The sequence below is a fragment of the Melanostigma gelatinosum genome, assembly GCF_949748355.1.
Source record: "Melanostigma gelatinosum genome assembly, chromosome: 12".
NCBI lineage: Eukaryota > Metazoa > Chordata > Actinopteri > Perciformes > Zoarcidae > Melanostigma > Melanostigma gelatinosum.
In genome coordinates, this window is record NC_136645.1 from 25,743,609 (window position 1) to 25,761,613 (window position 18,005).

The window sequence follows — 18,005 nt, forward strand, 5'->3', positions numbered from 1 at the left end:
CATCATATTTCCTCTTTTTTTCCCCAGTCTGATGCTCACTCTCGTTTCCTCTTTTTTCACCTTGACTCCGCGATGGGCCGATGTGCTCCCGATTTGTCTGTGCTATCCCTTCCTCCTTTTCGGTCTCCTCCGTCTCATCTTCCTCTGACTCTGGCTCGATTTCTTCTCCCGGTCTCTCCCCAACGCACCTCTCCGTTCCCCTCGCCTCCCATTCCTCTCTCTCTCTCTGTCCCGCTCTTCTTTTACGACTGATAGCTTCAGATGTCCCACCTGACAGTTTTTAAATTAAAATTACATTTTTTTTAAATATTTAATATTATTACACCATCAGACCGCCATTACACTTTTCCTCTCGCGCACCCCCTAGAGGCAGCTCGCGCACCCCCAGGGGTGCGCGCACCCCACTTTGGGAATCCCTGCCGTAACCTATCAGAAACTTGCTAGTGCCTCCAACGAGTAATGTGGGCTACAAAGTATTTTCAATAATAATTTATTTTTTAAATACATTGACTTGTTCACTCATAAACCACTGATTCAGTTTGTATGTGAACTGTCTTTTAACCTTCTTATCACTGAGACACTGCCTGACTTGTGTCTCGTGTCTTTACTTGTTCAAACAGATGGACACAGATGGACACGGTACATCAGGTTTGGTGTAAAACAATCTCACACACTGTTGGGAAATGCAGATTGAAGATGCCTCCTAATTAGAAAATGTGTATGTTCGATGCAAACTTTAAACCAGCCTATTGATGCGATTCATGCCTGACGTCAATTCATCATTTAACCTTGCACCAGGCTACCGATTAATTTAGTTGGCCTGAATTATGTGGTTGCAAGCAAGTATCTGTCTAGCAAGCCCAACAGTTATCACCTACAGTTCAGCTAATGGTACAGTAATGGTTCAGAAATATTGTAGGCAACTTACCGGTACTTTGATGTTCTTTTTCCAGAACATCAGATAGTCTTATGGTTAGAAAGTGGGCTTGGAGGGTTTATTTTGTCAAACTACGGTAGTATTTCAAAGGGCTGCACAGCGGTGCAGCGGTTAGCACTGTCACCTCACAGCAAGAGTGTTGAGGTTTGAACCTCTGTGTCAAGTCTGCATGTTCGTGGTGTCAGCATGGGTTTTAACCTCCCACGGTCTATACAGCCATGCCGGTTAGGTTAATTAGTGACTCTAAACTGCCCAGAACGCGAGCCATTACAGATAATGGTTGGATAATATTTCCAAGGTAAAGAATGAGCTTTCATTGCTCTGCTGGCGCCAAGTGAGACTGGCATCCAGGAATATGAATTTTAGCTGTTCTGTGGTCAGATTTTGCATCAAATCTTTTAGCTTCACACATAGCTCATAATTTAAGCCTCGTTGTTTTTAAGCCTAGAGAGAGCCTTGTTAATAATCGCGACAGAGGCAGTAGGAATGTGTTTCACCTTTTTCCAGAGAGTCATTTACAAAAATCCATGAGTAAAGTCAACAAAAATGATTGATAAAAACACTGACATTACTTGATTGCAAAAGCATGAACGTTTGTTGGTTCTAATTGTTGGAATGCTGTTCAGCATTCCAACTATTGTTATCCTGTTTTTTATGGTTGGAATGCTGTTAAGCATTCCAACTATTGTTCTTCGAATCTTTATTCAACTTCTTCCATTTCTTCCGTTGCACCTCTTCTTCTCCTTCATTTTTTAAGCTACAGAAACCATTCAACTATTAAAATGTTCAGCTCTTTCACCAGAGGTCTGCTATGACCTTTCATATTTCTAACCTTTAAACTTTATGAATTATTAAGCTTTTTATTTTCAATGGGATCTCTATGGAGAATATTTTCAAATGGCTTCAGGCACACAGGTGTTTGCGATTGAGCCAATTAGTGATGTTGATAAACACACAGACTCACAGACACACGCGCACATACACTCCTCTCCCTCTATTTCTCTGTGTGTCTCTCTCAGTCAGTCATTCAGGTCTTAGGGATCTTTAGAGGTCTTTCCCCCCTCCTCCACCCCCAACCACACACACACACACACACACCCCATTTTAAAATAAAAGCCGCACACACATGATTTGTTGCAGCTGTTATGTGTTGCATCTCGGCCAATCAGACATGAGTATTCTGATAAGTTTCCTGATTCGAGTGACATTTACCGCGACACAAGAGGGAGAGGTGAGGAAAGACATGGCAGAGCAGGACAGCAGTCATGTAAGCTGTAAAAGATAAAACATCGGACAATCTCCAAATGAGAAAGTTTGCCAGAGATATCAGAGCCTCTCTCTCTCGCTCTCTCTCTCTACCGCTCTCTCTCTCTCTCACAAATTCTTTCTTCTCTCTCTCTCTCTCTCATAAATTCTTTCTTCTCTCTCTCTCTCTCTCACTAATTCTTTCTTCTCTCTCTCTCTCATTAGCAATTATGTTCGTGGACGGCCATGTTAATCCTATTTATGTCTATGTCTCTCTCTCATACAGTCATTCAGGTCTTAGGGACTTTTAGAGGACCCCCCCCCCCACACACACACACCCCATTTCAAAATAAAAGCCCCAAAGAGTGAATTATAATTGAAATGCTTGTGATGAAGCCAGGCATTTAATAACCTCTGTTTGTGTGTCAAACATGATGATTATGTCTCATCTCCCCCTCTCCCCCCCCACCCAGCACCACCCTTTCAAAATAAAAGCCCCATGGATTAACTGTATTTAAACAAGCTCAAAATTTGGCTTTTTTGTTGAAATGACTTTTCACTCCTCTCCCTCTATCTCTCTGTGTCTCTCATACAGTCATTCAGGTCTTAGGGATCTTTAGAGGTCTTTCCCCCCTCCTCCTCCCCCCCCCCCCCCCCACACACGCCATTTTAAAATAAAAGCCCCACAGAATGAATCCTAACTGAAATGCTTGTGATGAGCCTGTCATTTAATAACCGGTTTGTGTTTATCTAACATTATGATTCTGTCTCCTCTCCCCTTCTCCCCCACACCCCACACCCCATTTCAAAATAAAAGCCCCAGAGAGTGAATTCTAACTGAACTGCTTGTGATGAAGCCTGTCATTTAATAACCTCTGTTTATGTGTCAAACATGATGATTATGTCTCCTCTCCCCCTCCCTCCCCCACCCAGTCCCACCCTTTCAAAATAAAAGCCTCATGGATTAACTGTATTTAAACGTTTCGCTCAAAATTAGGCTTTTTTTGTTGAAATAATGAATGCTCTTACTAATACTGCGACAACTACTACTACTGCTAATATTTCAAGTATTACCACTACTACTACAACTTTTGCTGTTGCTACTATTACTACTACTGCTACTGCTATTACTGCTACCATAAATATTATTACTACCACTACTGCTATTACTACCACTACCACTACTATTATTACTGATACCACAACTGCTAATACTGCTATTCCTGCTACTACCAGTACTAATAACCAGTACTAATACTACTACAGCTATTAGTACGACTGCTGATACGACTACTTCTACTACTTCTTCTAATTACAAATACTTCGACGACAACTTCTACTACTACTGCTATTACAAATATCACTACTGCTACAACTAGTACTTATTCAAATGCTACTCATACTTATACTGCGAATAATACTTCTACTACTACTACAACAAATTTCACTACTGCTGGAATTCTTTTAAGCTACAGAAACCGTTCGAATATCAAAATGTTTCAGGAGAGGGGTGATATAACTTCATATTTGTAATCTTTTTGGATTATTCAGCTTTTTGTAATTTTTTTAAAATTGGATATCTATTTTCAGCAAAGTTTTTGAGATTCATTTCAGCTTTCAGCATTCCAACGCATTTTCAGCAGGAAATGCATTTTCTAGTTCTTTCTTCTCTCTCTCTCTCACTCCCTCACTCACTCACTCACTCACTCATTCTTTCTTCTCTCACTCATTCTTTCTTCTCTCTCTCTCACTCATTCTTTATTCTCTCTCTCTCTCTCTCTCACTCATTCTTTCTTCTCTCTCTCTCTCACTCATTCTTTCTTCTCTCTCTCTCACTCATTCTTTCTTCTCTCTCTCTCTCACTCATTCTTTCTTCTCTCTCTCTCTCACTCATTCTTTCTTCTCTCTCTCTCACTCATTCTCTCTTCTCTCTCTCTCTCTCTCACTCATTCTTTCTTCTCTCTCTCACTCATTCTTTCTTCTCTCTCTCTCACTCATTATTTCTTCTCTCTCTCTCACTTATTCTTTCTTCTCTCTCTCTCACACTCATTCTTTCTTCTCTCTCTCTCTCACTCATTCTTTCTTCTCTCTCTCACTCATTTTTTCTTCTCTCTCTCTCTCTCACTCACTCATTCTTTCTTCTCTCTCTCTCTCTCTCTCACTCACTCATTCTTTCTTCTCTCTCTCTCTCTCTCTCTCTCTCACTCACTCATTCTTTCTTCTCTCTCTCATTCTTTCTTCTCTCTCTCTCTCTCTCTCTCACTCACTCATTCTTTCTTCTCTCTCTCGCTCTCTCTCTCACTCACTCACTCATTCTTTTCTCTCTCCCTCTCTCTCTCTCTCTCTCTCACTCACTCACTCATTCTTTCTTCTCTCACTCACTCATTCTTCTCTCTCTCTCACTCACTCATTCTTTCTTCTCTCTCTCTCTCACTCACTCATTCTTTCTTCTCTCTCTCTTTCTTTCTTCTCTCTCTCTCATTCTTTCTTCTCTCTCTCACTCACTCACTCATTCTTTCTTCTCTCACTCACTCATTCTTTCTTCTCTCTCTCTCTCACTCACTCATTCTTTCTTCTCTCTCTCTCTCTCACTCACTCATTCTTTCTTCTCTCTCACTCATTCTTTCTTCTCTCTCACTCATTCTTTCTTCTCTCTCTCTCTCACTCACTCATTATTTCTTCTCTCTCTCACTCTCTCTCTCTCTCACTCACTCACTCATTCTTTTCTCTCTCCCTCTCTCTCTCTCTCACTCACTCACTCATTCTTTCTTCTCTCACTCACTCACTCATTCTTTCTTCGCTCTCTCTATCTCTCTCACTCATTCTTTCTTCTCTCTCTCTCACTCACTCGCTCATTGTTGGAATGCTGTTAAGTATTCCAACTATTGTTATCCTGTTTCTTTATTCAACTTCTATTTCTTCCGTCGCACCGCTTCTCCTCCTTCATTTTTTAAGCTACAGAAACCGTTCAACTATTAAAATGTTCAGCTCTTTCACCAGAGGGGTGCTATGACTTTTCATATTTCTAACCTTTAAACTTTTTGAATTATTAAGCTTTTTATATTTTCAATAGGATCTCTATGGAGAATATTTTCAAATGGCTTCAGGCACACAGGTGGTCGCGATTGAGCCAATTAGTGATGTTTATAAACACACAGACTCACAGACACACGCGCACATACACTCCTCTCCCTCTCTGTGTCTCTCTCAGTCAGTCATTCAGGTCTTAGGGATCTTTAGAGGTCTTTCCCCCCTCCTCCACCCCCCCCCCACACACACACGCCATTTTAAAATAAAAGCCCCACAGAATGAATCCTAACTGAACTGCTTGTGATGAAGCCTGTCATTTAATAACCTCTGTTTATGTGTCAAACATTATGATTATGTCTCCTCTCCCACTCCCTCCCCCACCCAGCCCCACCCTTTCAAAATAAAAGCCCCATGGATTAACTGTATGTAAACATTAAGCTCAAAATTCGGCTTTTTTGTTGAAATAATGAATGCTCTTACTAATACTGCGACAACTACTACTGCTGCTAATATTTCTAGTATTACTGCTGCTACTACTTCTACTACAACTTTTACTGTTGCTACAATTACTGGTGCTATTACTGCTACCATCAATATTATCACTACCACTACTGCTATTACTACCACTATGACTATTACTTATACTACAATTGCTACTACTGCTATTCATGCTACTACCAGTACTAATACTAGCAATTTTTTCACAATTAATTTCAGCTTTCAGCATTCCAACGCATTTTCAGCAGGAAATGCTTTTTCTAGTTTCATTTCTTATTCACTTGCTTACTCACTTCGTGTTGCTAAACCAGAGGGTTGGGGTGGGAAAGAAAAGGTGAATCTCACAGGAGTTTGTGTTAGCTGTCTTCATCTTGCATTTCATCTGCTGCGTTGAATCCATAAACATTTTTTACAGACGGAACGTTTGGTTCAGTGGGTGTCTGAACTAGAAGCCTTCAATGACTTGAGATCAGGTGTTATACTGCATCACACAGCCTCTCTCTTATAAAAGTGCAGAAAAGGAGCACAGAGATGTGCTATTCAATGATCATTAACTCTGATATGTCTGCTCTTTCGGGAGCTGAAATGATTGTGTAGAAGACAAATTGAATCAATCTGGGGACAGATTTGTACTCACAGAAGATTTGAAAGCAACAACCTAATTTGGGCAAGTTTAGAATGACTAGTATTTATTAGCTGAGAGCTTCTGAGCACTTGATATCATGAGGGGGCCCTTAACCTTAGTTAGTAAGTACCTTAGTTTCCCACAGGTACTTTTAATGTGTTTTTAACAAAAAAGCCGGTGGAGCACTGGGAAGTGGCCTGATGGTATTTAAAAGGCAGCATCTAACTTGATGACAACTCACTTCCAGATCAAATCCAATGGATTTTATTCTGCTCTTAGTTTGTGGTCGCATGCCAGGGACATCCATCTGTATCTATACCAGCTTATCCTGCGCAGGATCACAGACAGCTGGAGCCTATCACAACTCACATCGTGAGAGAGGCATGGTGCACCAGTTCTGGTTACCAGTCTAGCACAGGACACATATGGACAGACAGCCATTCACACTCATATTTACCAGTTTCCAATTAATCAGACCTAAAGGCTGTGTTTGGACTGTGGGAAATCCGGGACCTTCTAGCAGTGAGATGGTGCCGTGCTGACTGTGTAATAGTAATACAAACTTCATAATCTGGGTGTGAGTAGTCGCTCACTCATAGAGATTATTGCTTAAGAATCAAAACTTCAACGACACAATTCTGTTTTTAATGTTCTGTTCTGTACTTATAATCGCACATGTACTGTCTCCACTCTCAACTTCCAGATTGATTACTCATTCAATAGCTTTGTCGTCAGTAAACCTGAATGAAATTGAGACTCACAATTTTCAAATCACTCATACTGTTTTAAGTGAAATTTCTGTTTCATTCAACTTGGGTGTTAGCTGCAGTTTTGTCCATCATCTGTCAATATTAATAATGTACATGTTAATAGCTTGGGAAAAAGAAAGAGTAAACAGGTTTTAAACGAACGCCTTGTTAGACAAACTTACTTGGAAGAGAAAACAAAGATGAACGTTAAAATCATTTCCCAAACTATCCCTTGTGACCATCCATCATTTTGCCCGACTGTACTTAGTGTAGTTGTGCACCCAGTTTTCCTGTGCAACGAGGGATTATTGGACACATTTCAGGTGTGCTCACTTTCAGTTTTATCCAGGTTGTAAGACCTTTACTTTGTACTTTAAACAATCTGCTACAAGTAGGTTTTCTCACATCCCAGGTTCAAATCCAGCTTGAAAGGAGCTACTTGTGGATGGATAATGTACATCGGTATAAGTTACTTATTCACCATTTAAATTCATTGTTCTCAATGCAGTAACTTCAAACAGACATAAAACATTTTTCCAAGCTGTAACACAATCTTACACAATACATTCTGCTTGTTTCCTATATTCAATGATGCTTACATTGAGTCAATTTTCAAATCCACCTTTTATGGCGGCACCATTTGATCAAAGGGAAAATACTGGATGCCTTGTGCATCATTTAATATAGTTTCATGTTAAAGAAATATGTGTATGACATATAGTCATTTTGGAAACCTTGTGGTCTTCACTAAATTGCACATGGAGTGTAAACAGATACAGGTGATTAACCCACTGAGAGAGGTCCATAGGGTTGAAGAGGATAAGGAGACACTTGATGATCAGTACAAAGAAGGATCAGCCCAACTGTCTTCAATCTGCAGTTTTACTGCTGGCTACTTTGTCAGATTAGACTGTGATTACAGAAAACAAGTTACTACCAACGGTTTGTAAGTAAAGGCCTCAGTTTGCTTCAAACAAAGTGCTTGTCGGATCACCTAACAACATCTGGAACCCCGGTTTTCGACAGTAGAATCAGCTGCTTTTTGTAACGATCTGAAGTTGTTAAAACTAGTTTGTTAAAAACATACTGAGGCCATAACAGGCCCACACTCACATCCACACCATGTGCCTGCTGTTGTGGACCTGCTGTGTTACCATGTGTACAGTGCCATCAGTAGCTCAGGTTAACATTAACCACTTTCCATCAGTGTCAATGTAGCCCTTGAAATTGCTTCATCTAGGTGGAGCTCTTAGATAAACTGGTCAATAATATGTCTCCCTAGAGAGGTCATCATGTACACACACCCTCTTCATATTCTTTAACGGCAAGCAGAGCAGAACCCAACACCCCCTGGTCCATTTGTACAACGTTCTCCCCTTTGTTAGTCCAGGTTATCTAGCTGACACTGATTGGATAACTTGCAGTTTTTTGTCAAACCATTATGATGGAATTCCTCTTGTCCCTTCCGGCAACATTTGAGCCACTGATTTTTGGTCCACAGATAGTGACACCAGTCCACAGATAGTGATGACAGAGAAAAAAAAGTCTCCATCTGATCACAGCCTTCTCCATCTCAGAGGGGCCACTGATGTTGAACCACAACTCTGCTGGTTCTGGAAATGTACAGCAACTGTGATTCCACAGAGCATCCCTGGCCTGACAATATATGTTCCCCAGTCCCTCCATCCTACGTAACATACTCCTCATCATCACTAGGTTCTGATTTGATGTGGTCTGGGTGAAGTAGAGGAAAATGCGGTGCTGTACTCCTGGTACAGACATACCACTCCTTAATGTTAGACAACTGAGGTAAGGCTGGGTTGACTGAGCGCTGGCTCCTTCGCCGGGTCCTACCACTCTGCTGCCTCTGGGCCAGCTGACTCTTCAGGCCTGACAGAGAGAGATCCAGAGGCATCGCCATTGGAGATGAACTCCGCAGAAGCAGCTTATGGTCAACTTCGCTGGCTGAGCTGATATCCAATGCGTGATTGGACAGAAGAGGAAAATGAGTGTTTCCATTGGCAAATGATGGAGAGAGGCGGTTCATTTTAAGGTTGAGGGGCTCTAGGAGAGCCTGATGAGGTTGTTGGAGTTGATGAGGGATGGCGTTGTACACGTCTCTGGGTTCAGAGGTAGGTGACGACTTGACGTGAACCTTCATGTGTTTGCGCAGGGAGCTGGGGTGGGTGTAGGACTTGGTGCAGCCCAGGGCCTTGCAGTCGTAGGGCTTCGAGGCTGTGTGGACCTGTGAGTGCTTCTTCCGGTCGCTGCTGTTGGCGAAGCGTCGCTCGCAGAACTCACACTGGAATGGCTTCTCACCTGCAACACAAACATCCCACTCACTGTTATCACACTCTAGAATGGGCCAGTAATTAATGGTACACTTGAAGGGACACCAACTTTTCTCTAACACCCACACATATACCACTGACTGTGATTTGACCTATGGTGCGTTGAATATATTCCAAAAGGAACTGTTATTCATTGAATGTGGGGCTTTGTTCAGGTAAAATAGTTTTGGGAGGAGGTAATTAAAGATAAATCTTGAGGATTCTTGAGAAATTCTGTATGTAAACATTCCTATAGTATCCAAAAAATAGTTATTTCACTAAGACTGTTCAGACAATAATTAAAGAGCAAAATAATGTATAGTTTGTATATTACAAGTAAAGTTACTTATTGCCATAACACAAAGACAACGTGATAACATTGGTGTGGGTTAACAATATGGTGTACTGTACTGTATGGGATTGAATGGAAATACCATACTGAAATTAAAGAAATAAATTATGTTGGAATATGCTTTTGCATTGAAAAACGGTCCTGTACAAATAAATTAAATTATTTGCCTTCCAAGAGGTGAGAGGTAGGCTTATAAAAAGGGAAAGAAGTTTGCCACTTTTTTGTTGATATTCTGTGTGTAATAGGGGATGGCCTATACTGTATATTGGAAAACTGACAATATTAAATCGTGTCAACCAGTGACATGAGTGCAGCTCTGTATAGTACATAAAGAAATCCTCACTACATTATTATTAGAACTCCAAGCCAACAAATGATTTGACGTTGTATAATAATTACTATATTAATAATAATTGGCGTTCAAAGCTAGCAGTAGCAATGTATTTTAGAGCTTACATTTGTTTTAATTTTTAAGCAATTCAGTTCAGCTTTCATTTCTGCCAGTTTAGATAGATTTCAGCTTCCGGGTTTGTCAGCAGTGCATCTGGGCTTTAAGATTTCTGCATTTTCAGCAGTGCTGTGCCATTCCATCTCAGCTATCAGTATTCACGCGCATTTTCTTCAGGAATCGCATCCTCTAGTTATTTGTTGTTATGTCGTTGCTCAATTTGTTGTGAGCTGGAACGGGCAAGAGACATGATACTTTGTCCCGTAACTGGAAATGATGTACAAATACAAAAGAAACAAAGACTTTGAAAAGCTGGAACACCCACACTGAGTCCTTAACTTAAAATTTCACACATATCCAACTCAATTTGCTTGAAAAAAACCCTCTCTTTGACAATACAGGCCGCCTTGATATATTTTTGGCTAATTTGCATAATCTTTAGAAAAATGACATCTACTTCTCTACTTCCACTGGATTTCAAATGTATCAACACCAAATATATAAAGGAGATACACATATGCATTACAGTTGGGCAAGACTGGTTTAAAAACATGGCAGCCATTAATAAAAAATATGTGCAAAGTTCTCATGAGCATCTTGATTAAAGTCAGTGGAGATAGCCTGCACCATGTCCTGAACAAGCGCATTAGGCTTCGTTCACATCAAATAAAGCATAAATACATCCATGTGCGTATGGCTTTTTATGTAAAAAAAGGAGTTGTATTCCAAGTATTCCAAGAATACAAGTTGTATTCCAGAAATTTCAGCCTAGTGCACCGACTTCTCTTTAGAGAGAAAAAAGGAACTTAGTGATTGAATAAATCTCCAGAGGGGAATATTATTTTCGAGGGTCCTCCGTTATTGAGGAAGTTTTTCATACTTGCTGTGAATGAATACCATTTTTGAATGCATCGTGGTGAACATGTTTTGAGTATTTTAAGAACACACAGAATACTGTTTTCAAAAGTAAGTAAAGTAAGTCTTCTTACAAATGACATTAAGATTTGACAAATAAATTACAAAACACACAAACGTCATTGCAATACGTATTTAGAATACATAAAACCCTGAAACCTGCTCATTGTTGCTGATTGTTGGGTCATTAGAACTACTTAAATTCTGTTGGTTTAAATCCGGATGATTATACAATAATATAGCATCTTTGTTGTTAAAGGTTTGCAAAGAAGAAATACATGAAATAATTGTTCTAAATATATTGGTCAGAGACGTAACAAATATTTTATCAATTACAGGTCAAATGTGTGGGTTTAAGTCTGACAGTTTAAGTCTCTGATTTCTATATTTTTGGTCGACCTTGTTTGAATTTTACTTCATTGTCTTAATGTATTCATTTTTTCCATCTATCTCTCATCGTTGTCATTTGTTACATCACGTCAACTGTAATGGAAGTGTTTCTATATTCCCATGTAAAGATAATGTATCATACTCTCACATCACATTTATGTGAGTGTACAGTTTTATCTGGGTATGTAGGCACCATATTGCAACCTGGACCTAAGATGGATCAGTTATTGTGATGTTTGTTTTGTGGTGGTTTGTTAATAGAAAATGTATCAGAAAAGAATCATTGCTTTTTGGAGCTACTTTAAACTCTGCATTATTTCCTGACCCCGAAGACATCCAATAGAGCTAAAAATGTATTTACCTAAACATATATTTAATTGGCAGTTTATTTATGTCTCCCTGAGCTATTGCAGTTTAATTATGCAATAAATACTTATGCATAAATGTTCTAATGTTCCGTTCTTGTGTTATATTTTAATATAATTGTTGATAAAATTGTATGGAGGCTGTAGTTTGGTGGTCCTAATAACACTTAAAAAATAAGGGACTGTTCAGCAACCTGGCAACCCAAGAGTTGCTCTTATTGTTGACTTATACTTGATCTATAAAGAATTAGTAAATAATGTATTAACCATTAACTAATGCGTTAGTTACAGCTTATAATCCATTCACAAAGGGTGTCAAAATAGTACCACATACACAGTCATGAAATAGGCTGAGGTGATTGTCTGATTCTGGGTAGTTGAGAAAAACAATGTAATTCCTGCGAACTGTGATTCTATGCAGACTGGAATAACTAGGCACGTGTAAGTCATCACACTATTCTGTTGTGTACATCGAATCAATTTGATCAGGTACTTGTCCCTTTCTCTCTCTCACAATCCAGCTGCTTTGTCCTGCTTCCTGTCACCTTGCATGACTCCTAAGCTGCAGATTCAACCCATGATTCCTCTAGGAAACAAGGAAGCAATGGAGGCCGGATATAATAGGGTGCTGAACTGAGCCTACGTAAACACGGAGGGGATTCCTAGCAGACTGGGAACAATATATATCAACCTCTTTATTCCCCGTCTCTGTCAGGGGGCTGCTGTCTTGGCGGATGACACGGATTTAAACACCATAAAGACGGTATCTCAGCGCTTTGTTTGTAGTCACACAATCATGAAACCCTACCAGTGTGCGTGCGCGTGTGGATCTTGAGGTTCTCGGAGCGTGCGAACATCTTGCCGCAGTTGGGAAATGCGCATGCAAAAGGCTTCTCCCCGGTGTGCACGCGAATGTGGTTAATGAGTTTGTATTTGGCTTTGAACGCCTTCCCGCCGCGCATACACTCGTCCCACATGCAGACATGACTGAGGGTCTCGAGCCCCGCTGCTACATGCTCGGTGGTGACGTGGTCCACCAGCTCGTGCATGGAGCTGAAAGTTTGGTCGCAGACGGATGTAGCCGTCCGCCCAAGCATCTGTCTCGAAGAAGTTCGGTCAATCCATTTACAGACCAGCTCAGTTTTGACGATAGGGCCTTTGGAGAAATCCAGCAGGCCGTCCATCCCACCGCCAACACCACCGTCGGCAGAAGCGGAGATACTAGTGGCTCTCGGCTGTGGTGGTGAGACGATGCTCGAAGCCCCGGAGTTGTTGTTTCCCAGCGGAGAGACGAGGCCATTGTGCCTGGCCACTACAGCCGTCCGCTTCATGCTCAGCACGGCGGGCTGCCCCGCTCCCGTCTCCAACTACAATCCTCTCTTCCACGTAAAACGAGTTAAATCCAACTGACAAAGCGTTCGCCGCTGACCCGCTTCCTTGTGTGTTTCGGTGAAAGGGAGAGCGCATGCGGCGGTGTCTTTACCCCCCGCTGTTCGGTATTAGATCCCGAGAGTCAGAGCCTCCATGCTTTTATTTACTGTGTGAATGGAGGTGAACGGAGTCGAAGAAATACAGCAGGCCGCGACCCAACACTGTCTGGGGGCGTCCTTGTCTCCTTCCCTTCTTCTTTCCTTTCTTAATTCCTTTTCTTATTTTTCAAATAACAGACACACAACGTTATGGTACACACATGAATAAACAAATTCACATTTAGTAAGTGAACTCTGTCACTGGTTCATGTGGATAACCTAAGTTTAAATTTATTATGAAAGACATTCAAAATTATTATTAAAAAGATTACTATCCAGGAATAACAGCTAAATATTCTTAAAGGATAAAAAGGAAAATAATAAAATAGTCATCACATTGTGCATTCCACTACAGCTGCATTTGTCAGATAAATGTATGGAGTAATATCAGCATCTCTTTCAGAAATGTAGCACAGTAGAAGAATATAGTAGCATAAAATGAAAACACAAGTACAGATAGCTCACAATTGTACTTACATAAAGTTCCAAAAGTGGCAGTCAGTCAATGTGGCAATATGAGGTATGTGTATAGGATTTGAAGTCATTCTTTAGTTTCAGAGATTACAGTACCTCTTGGTTTTAGCGCTGAAACGGTTGGGCTTGATCCCCTGCAATATTTTAACCCAAAATTGGAAATTATGTAATGTTAAATTGCCATTTTTTGTTTTTTCTGAGCAGCATAACCGGACTGGTGTGGTTTGACTGGAGAACAGGGATGACTTGCTTTTCTCCAGACCGCTGTGCCAAAGAACAAAGCCAACAAAACATAAATCAATGGCATCAACTATCAATATCTTCAGTATCAATTATTCTACACATTATTTCGTTGATTCATTGTTTAATCTAAAGATGTTCGAAAATAAAAAAAATGACTCAATTTTCTAAATCACAAAAAGATGGGATATTTTACTCAACCACAGTCCAAAACCCCAAAATATAGATTTTACAATTATATAAACTATAAAAACAGAAAATCTCATAATTGAGAAACTGGAATGAGTGAATAATATAAAGTGTTAAAAGTTCAGAGGTATTTAAACCCATCATCTGCCCATCTGAAGAGAAGGGATGCGTATAGGAAATCCTCACTCAGGTGATTAACTGGTAGCAACTCACTTTCATTAAGGTTAAGTCTGTATCCTGAGAATTTGCCAAATTGAAATGTGCAACCCCGTCGGAAAAGAGAACACAGGATTATAAACATAAAGTAACATATAACTAAAAATTGTGTGTCAAGCCTATGGGAAATACCTTCAAACTCCTCCTCGTAATTAATTAGAGGCTCCATCATAAGATTTCTAAAAAAAGATTATAGTTGTTGTGGTAATGAACAACAATGCTCATTAATGCATGTTTCAAAATGACTCGGATCACTTTTATGTGCCCTCTATATTTGACCATTTTACAGTGTTGCCGCTGTTTAGGGACTGCCATGATCCTGAGTATCATCACAGCCTACATGTTACACTGATATTATTTCATAATTTTGCAAAAATAGCAGTATATTTTCAGACAGTTTGTGAATTCTGTAGTTTAGAAATTTTATTCTGAAAAATTTAACAAGAATGTCTTATTAGTGTAGTTCCTACCAGAATAACCACAGTTTCCCTCAGTGTCAAACCATTATATATTCTGGATAAATTGCAGGTAAAATGATGCAGTCTTGGTTGATATATAGACAAACAGAATATATAAAACTTATTCCACAAAAATATCCTAATACAGGGAATACAGGGTTTGCGTTCAGTATACCAGCCTTGCAACTTCTGTTAAAATAAGAACATTTATTTATCTGTATACACGGTTGAGATGATGGCAATTTCAACAGCATTACAGTAGATAGATAAACAAATTCAAAAGGTAATTCTTTGTACAGATTCGTATTCTGCATTAATGTCATTGCAATCATTTACATTTCACAGTAGGTAGGATATTGTTAATGAGATATATGAAACATATTTAAAAATATGAATATTTTGACAACATTTCTGTGATACCAGCTCACAGAAGGGTTAAGGTCAATGAAATTGTGGAGGCTTTAGCAAAATAGGCCCTGAAACACAGCAAATCTGAAGCAAATTGAATTATCAAAAGCAACATCGTTAAAGAGTGGCAGTGCAGCTGCGATACAGGACACATAGGGCGGCACCTTCATGCAGAGCAGCGAGAAGTGGGCAAAGTGAGGACAGCTAAAAGGAGCGCTAAAGAGGAATACATCTTAACAAGGCTGAGAGTAGGAGCTTTATAGAAGTAGAAGCTTAATGAAACACTGCATTTATTGAGTAAACATCCCTCAGGATTATGTGAACACTGTCAAGTAGAAGGATCAGGGGAGTAGAGAACGAGAAACATTCTTCAGAAAGATTTCAGAAAGCTTGGAGTGGATGAACTGAGAAAGAAATATCTGACATCAGGTTAGGGAGTCTATTTTAATGTCTGAAACTGAGCTGCTCAAGATAATTTAGTGGCCAGTGTTTTTTTCCGGTTTGTTTTCCATGTTTGTTTGGAAAAGGGAATAGATAACTCTGTTCCACCCTCCAACATACTGGGTGGCGGTAATGCACATTAACGCGGGTTGCTATCCGCCATAAAACCAAAGAAGAAGTGGTTGTGATGGTAGTAGTAGCAGTAGTAGAAGAAGAAGAAGAAGAAGAAGGAAGATCAGCCGCAGGGAAAGACAAGGCGAGGTCTCCTGTGCATGTAAACACAGCGATGTCGGAGTCTCCGGACGCCCGCAGCTTACTCTCTGCTTCCTCCCAGCTCAATCTGATGGAGATGGACGCGGTGAGAGGCTTTATACATATCCTGGTGTCATGGCGAAGACTTGAGCGAGAATGAACTCACTCAAATCCTCCGCAGCAGTCAGTTTGACTATCGTCAATCATCGTCTATCAAGATGGTTAGCAAGATTATTTCCTCTGTCAAATGGGGGAAAACACGATTTTGCTAATAATAAACCCAACACTAGCTCGTGACATTCCAAATGAAGCCCAGCTACGCATGTTGGATTATGCCGTAGAATAGTATGGTGGAATTTCTATGCTGTCGTGTTATTTAACTGTACTAACGTAAAGCGAAATAGCGTATAGACCGGCTTCAGCTGAAATGTGTGACTATTGTTACTATCCCAAGGTTGACTTACACTTTTGTGACGATATAAACACATTTATGAACAGACTGACGTTAGTCTATTACAACGGCCTAAAGTCTGAATGTATCACGTGGTCATGCAACGTTATTGTTTTGGCACATGGTTTGCAGCGCAGCTCATGTCAAGACGTAGCGAAACATTTATTCAAACCAGAAATGTTGGCACAAGCTTTGCTTCAGACAGTGAATGAATAAAGCCTTTTCTTCCACTTATTTTCACAAGTTTGGTAGTTTTAATTGCGCAACTGGCCCGTCAGTGGTGCGTTCACGCGCCGTCACTTCCCGTTGTGTTTTTACACGCCCAAAAACAGAAATAAACTTACTAAAACGGTTGTTTCCAAGTGATTTCAAGCATATTGTTTCATATTAATGAGAAGTGATTCACAACATATGATAATTCCGGGTGTATACATGCTATCTGTAATTGTACCAGTAAGACTGTGACAGTCTGAGTTAAACTAATAGGTTGGCAGCATTTCCTATAAGCCTCTGTGCATCATGGATCACCACCACAGGTGCTTTCACCTCTGTTCTCTGATCTGGGAGAGTATTCACACATGATGTCATCTTACCACCAGGACTACTGCTAAATGTCCCTGAAGGTTTCTAACTAGGGCTTTTCTCTCACCTGTTCACAGAGCGGCTGAGGTTGGTCAGGTGGACCCTGTTGCTTTGGATGACATCATTTTTTATGAATAAGCCTACTGCTATGTTTGTAGTCGATTGACTTCATCAATATTGGCTTGTCAATTATGTTGTATGTTTTGCATCACATACCAGCATGCAATATTTTTTTCCAGCTGTCAAACCTATTCTATTCTATGGAAACACAGCTATTCACAGGGCTCTGCCAAGATTTGGACTCTGTTTCGGCTTCTCTGTAAGGGGTCTGCATGGGATCATCTACGGGAATGTTTTTGATAAAGAAACCACAAAGAAACAAATAATGCTTTCTAACCTTGCATGTTTTTGTAATATTTTTGTTCTCAGATCGATGATAAGGAGTTCGACATTCCCCAAGTAGACACACCTCCCACACTGGAGAGCATCCTTAATGAGGTAAGTACTATATGACTCCAACATGTCATACTCTGATTAAAAACAGCATCTTTTTCCCCTCCACTGTGGATGTAGGAGAACCTTCTCGCTGAGGTGTGTTTGTTTTGTTGTCCTTTGCCGAGCTGACAAGTGTTTATTTTTTACTATTGTCCTGTGTGCAGCTGGAGGATGAAGAGGAACCATTTGTGTTGGAGGATACTTGCATGCTAAACACAGACAACATGGATGCTCACTCATGTGACACCTCCTCTCTGGCCAGCTCTGACAGTGGAGACCCAGCACACCTCAAAAGGCATGAACACACACACACACACACACGCACACACACACACACACACACACACACACACACACACACACACACACACACACACACACACACA

General features: G+C 40.3%; 2 protein-coding genes across 3 annotated transcripts in view; one reads left to right on the forward strand and one right to left on the reverse strand.

The window, feature by feature from the left end:
• Window positions 1-6,990: 6,990 nt before the first annotated feature.
• zic2b (zic family member 2 (odd-paired homolog, Drosophila) b) lies at window positions 6,991-13,398 on the reverse strand. The gene is made up of 2 exons (XM_079279645.1): window positions 12,693-13,398; window positions 6,991-9,403 (listed from the first exon to the last, which is right to left on the reverse strand). Exons 1-2 carry the CDS (start codon window positions 13,213-13,215, stop codon window positions 8,772-8,774), a joined length of 1,155 nt encoding a protein of 384 aa, XP_079135771.1. The 5' UTR covers window positions 13,216-13,398; the 3' UTR covers window positions 6,991-8,771.
• A 2,667-nt stretch (window positions 13,399-16,065) lies between these two features.
• The window catches only part of vps8 (VPS8 subunit of CORVET complex), a 67,780-nt gene continuing 65,840 nt past the window's right edge, over window positions 16,066-18,005 (forward strand). Inside the window, exons 1-3 of one of the 2 annotated variants that reach the window (XM_079280872.1) lie at window positions 16,066-16,197; window positions 17,554-17,622; window positions 17,784-17,914. In XM_079280872.1, coding sequence (XP_079136998.1) covers window positions 16,126-16,197; window positions 17,554-17,622; window positions 17,784-17,914 — 272 coding nt within the window. In that variant the 5' untranslated portion in view covers window positions 16,066-16,125. Of the gene's footprint in view, window positions 16,313-17,553; window positions 17,623-17,783; window positions 17,915-18,005 lie in introns of both variants that reach the window. The other variant, XM_079280873.1, reaches the window with a different exon arrangement.

What these genes read in the sequence shown, in the direction of transcription:
- zic2b (XM_079279645.1), bottom strand. Translation starts at nt 13,215, where the DNA reads ATGAAGCGGACGGCTGTAGTGGCCAGGCACAATGGCCTCGTCTCTCCG. An exon ending in CCACACGCGCACGCACACTG is followed by an intron (nt 9,404 to 12,692) that starts GTAGGGTTTCAT and finishes TTTGTGTTGCAG; the next exon opens with GTGAGAAGCCATTCCAGTGT.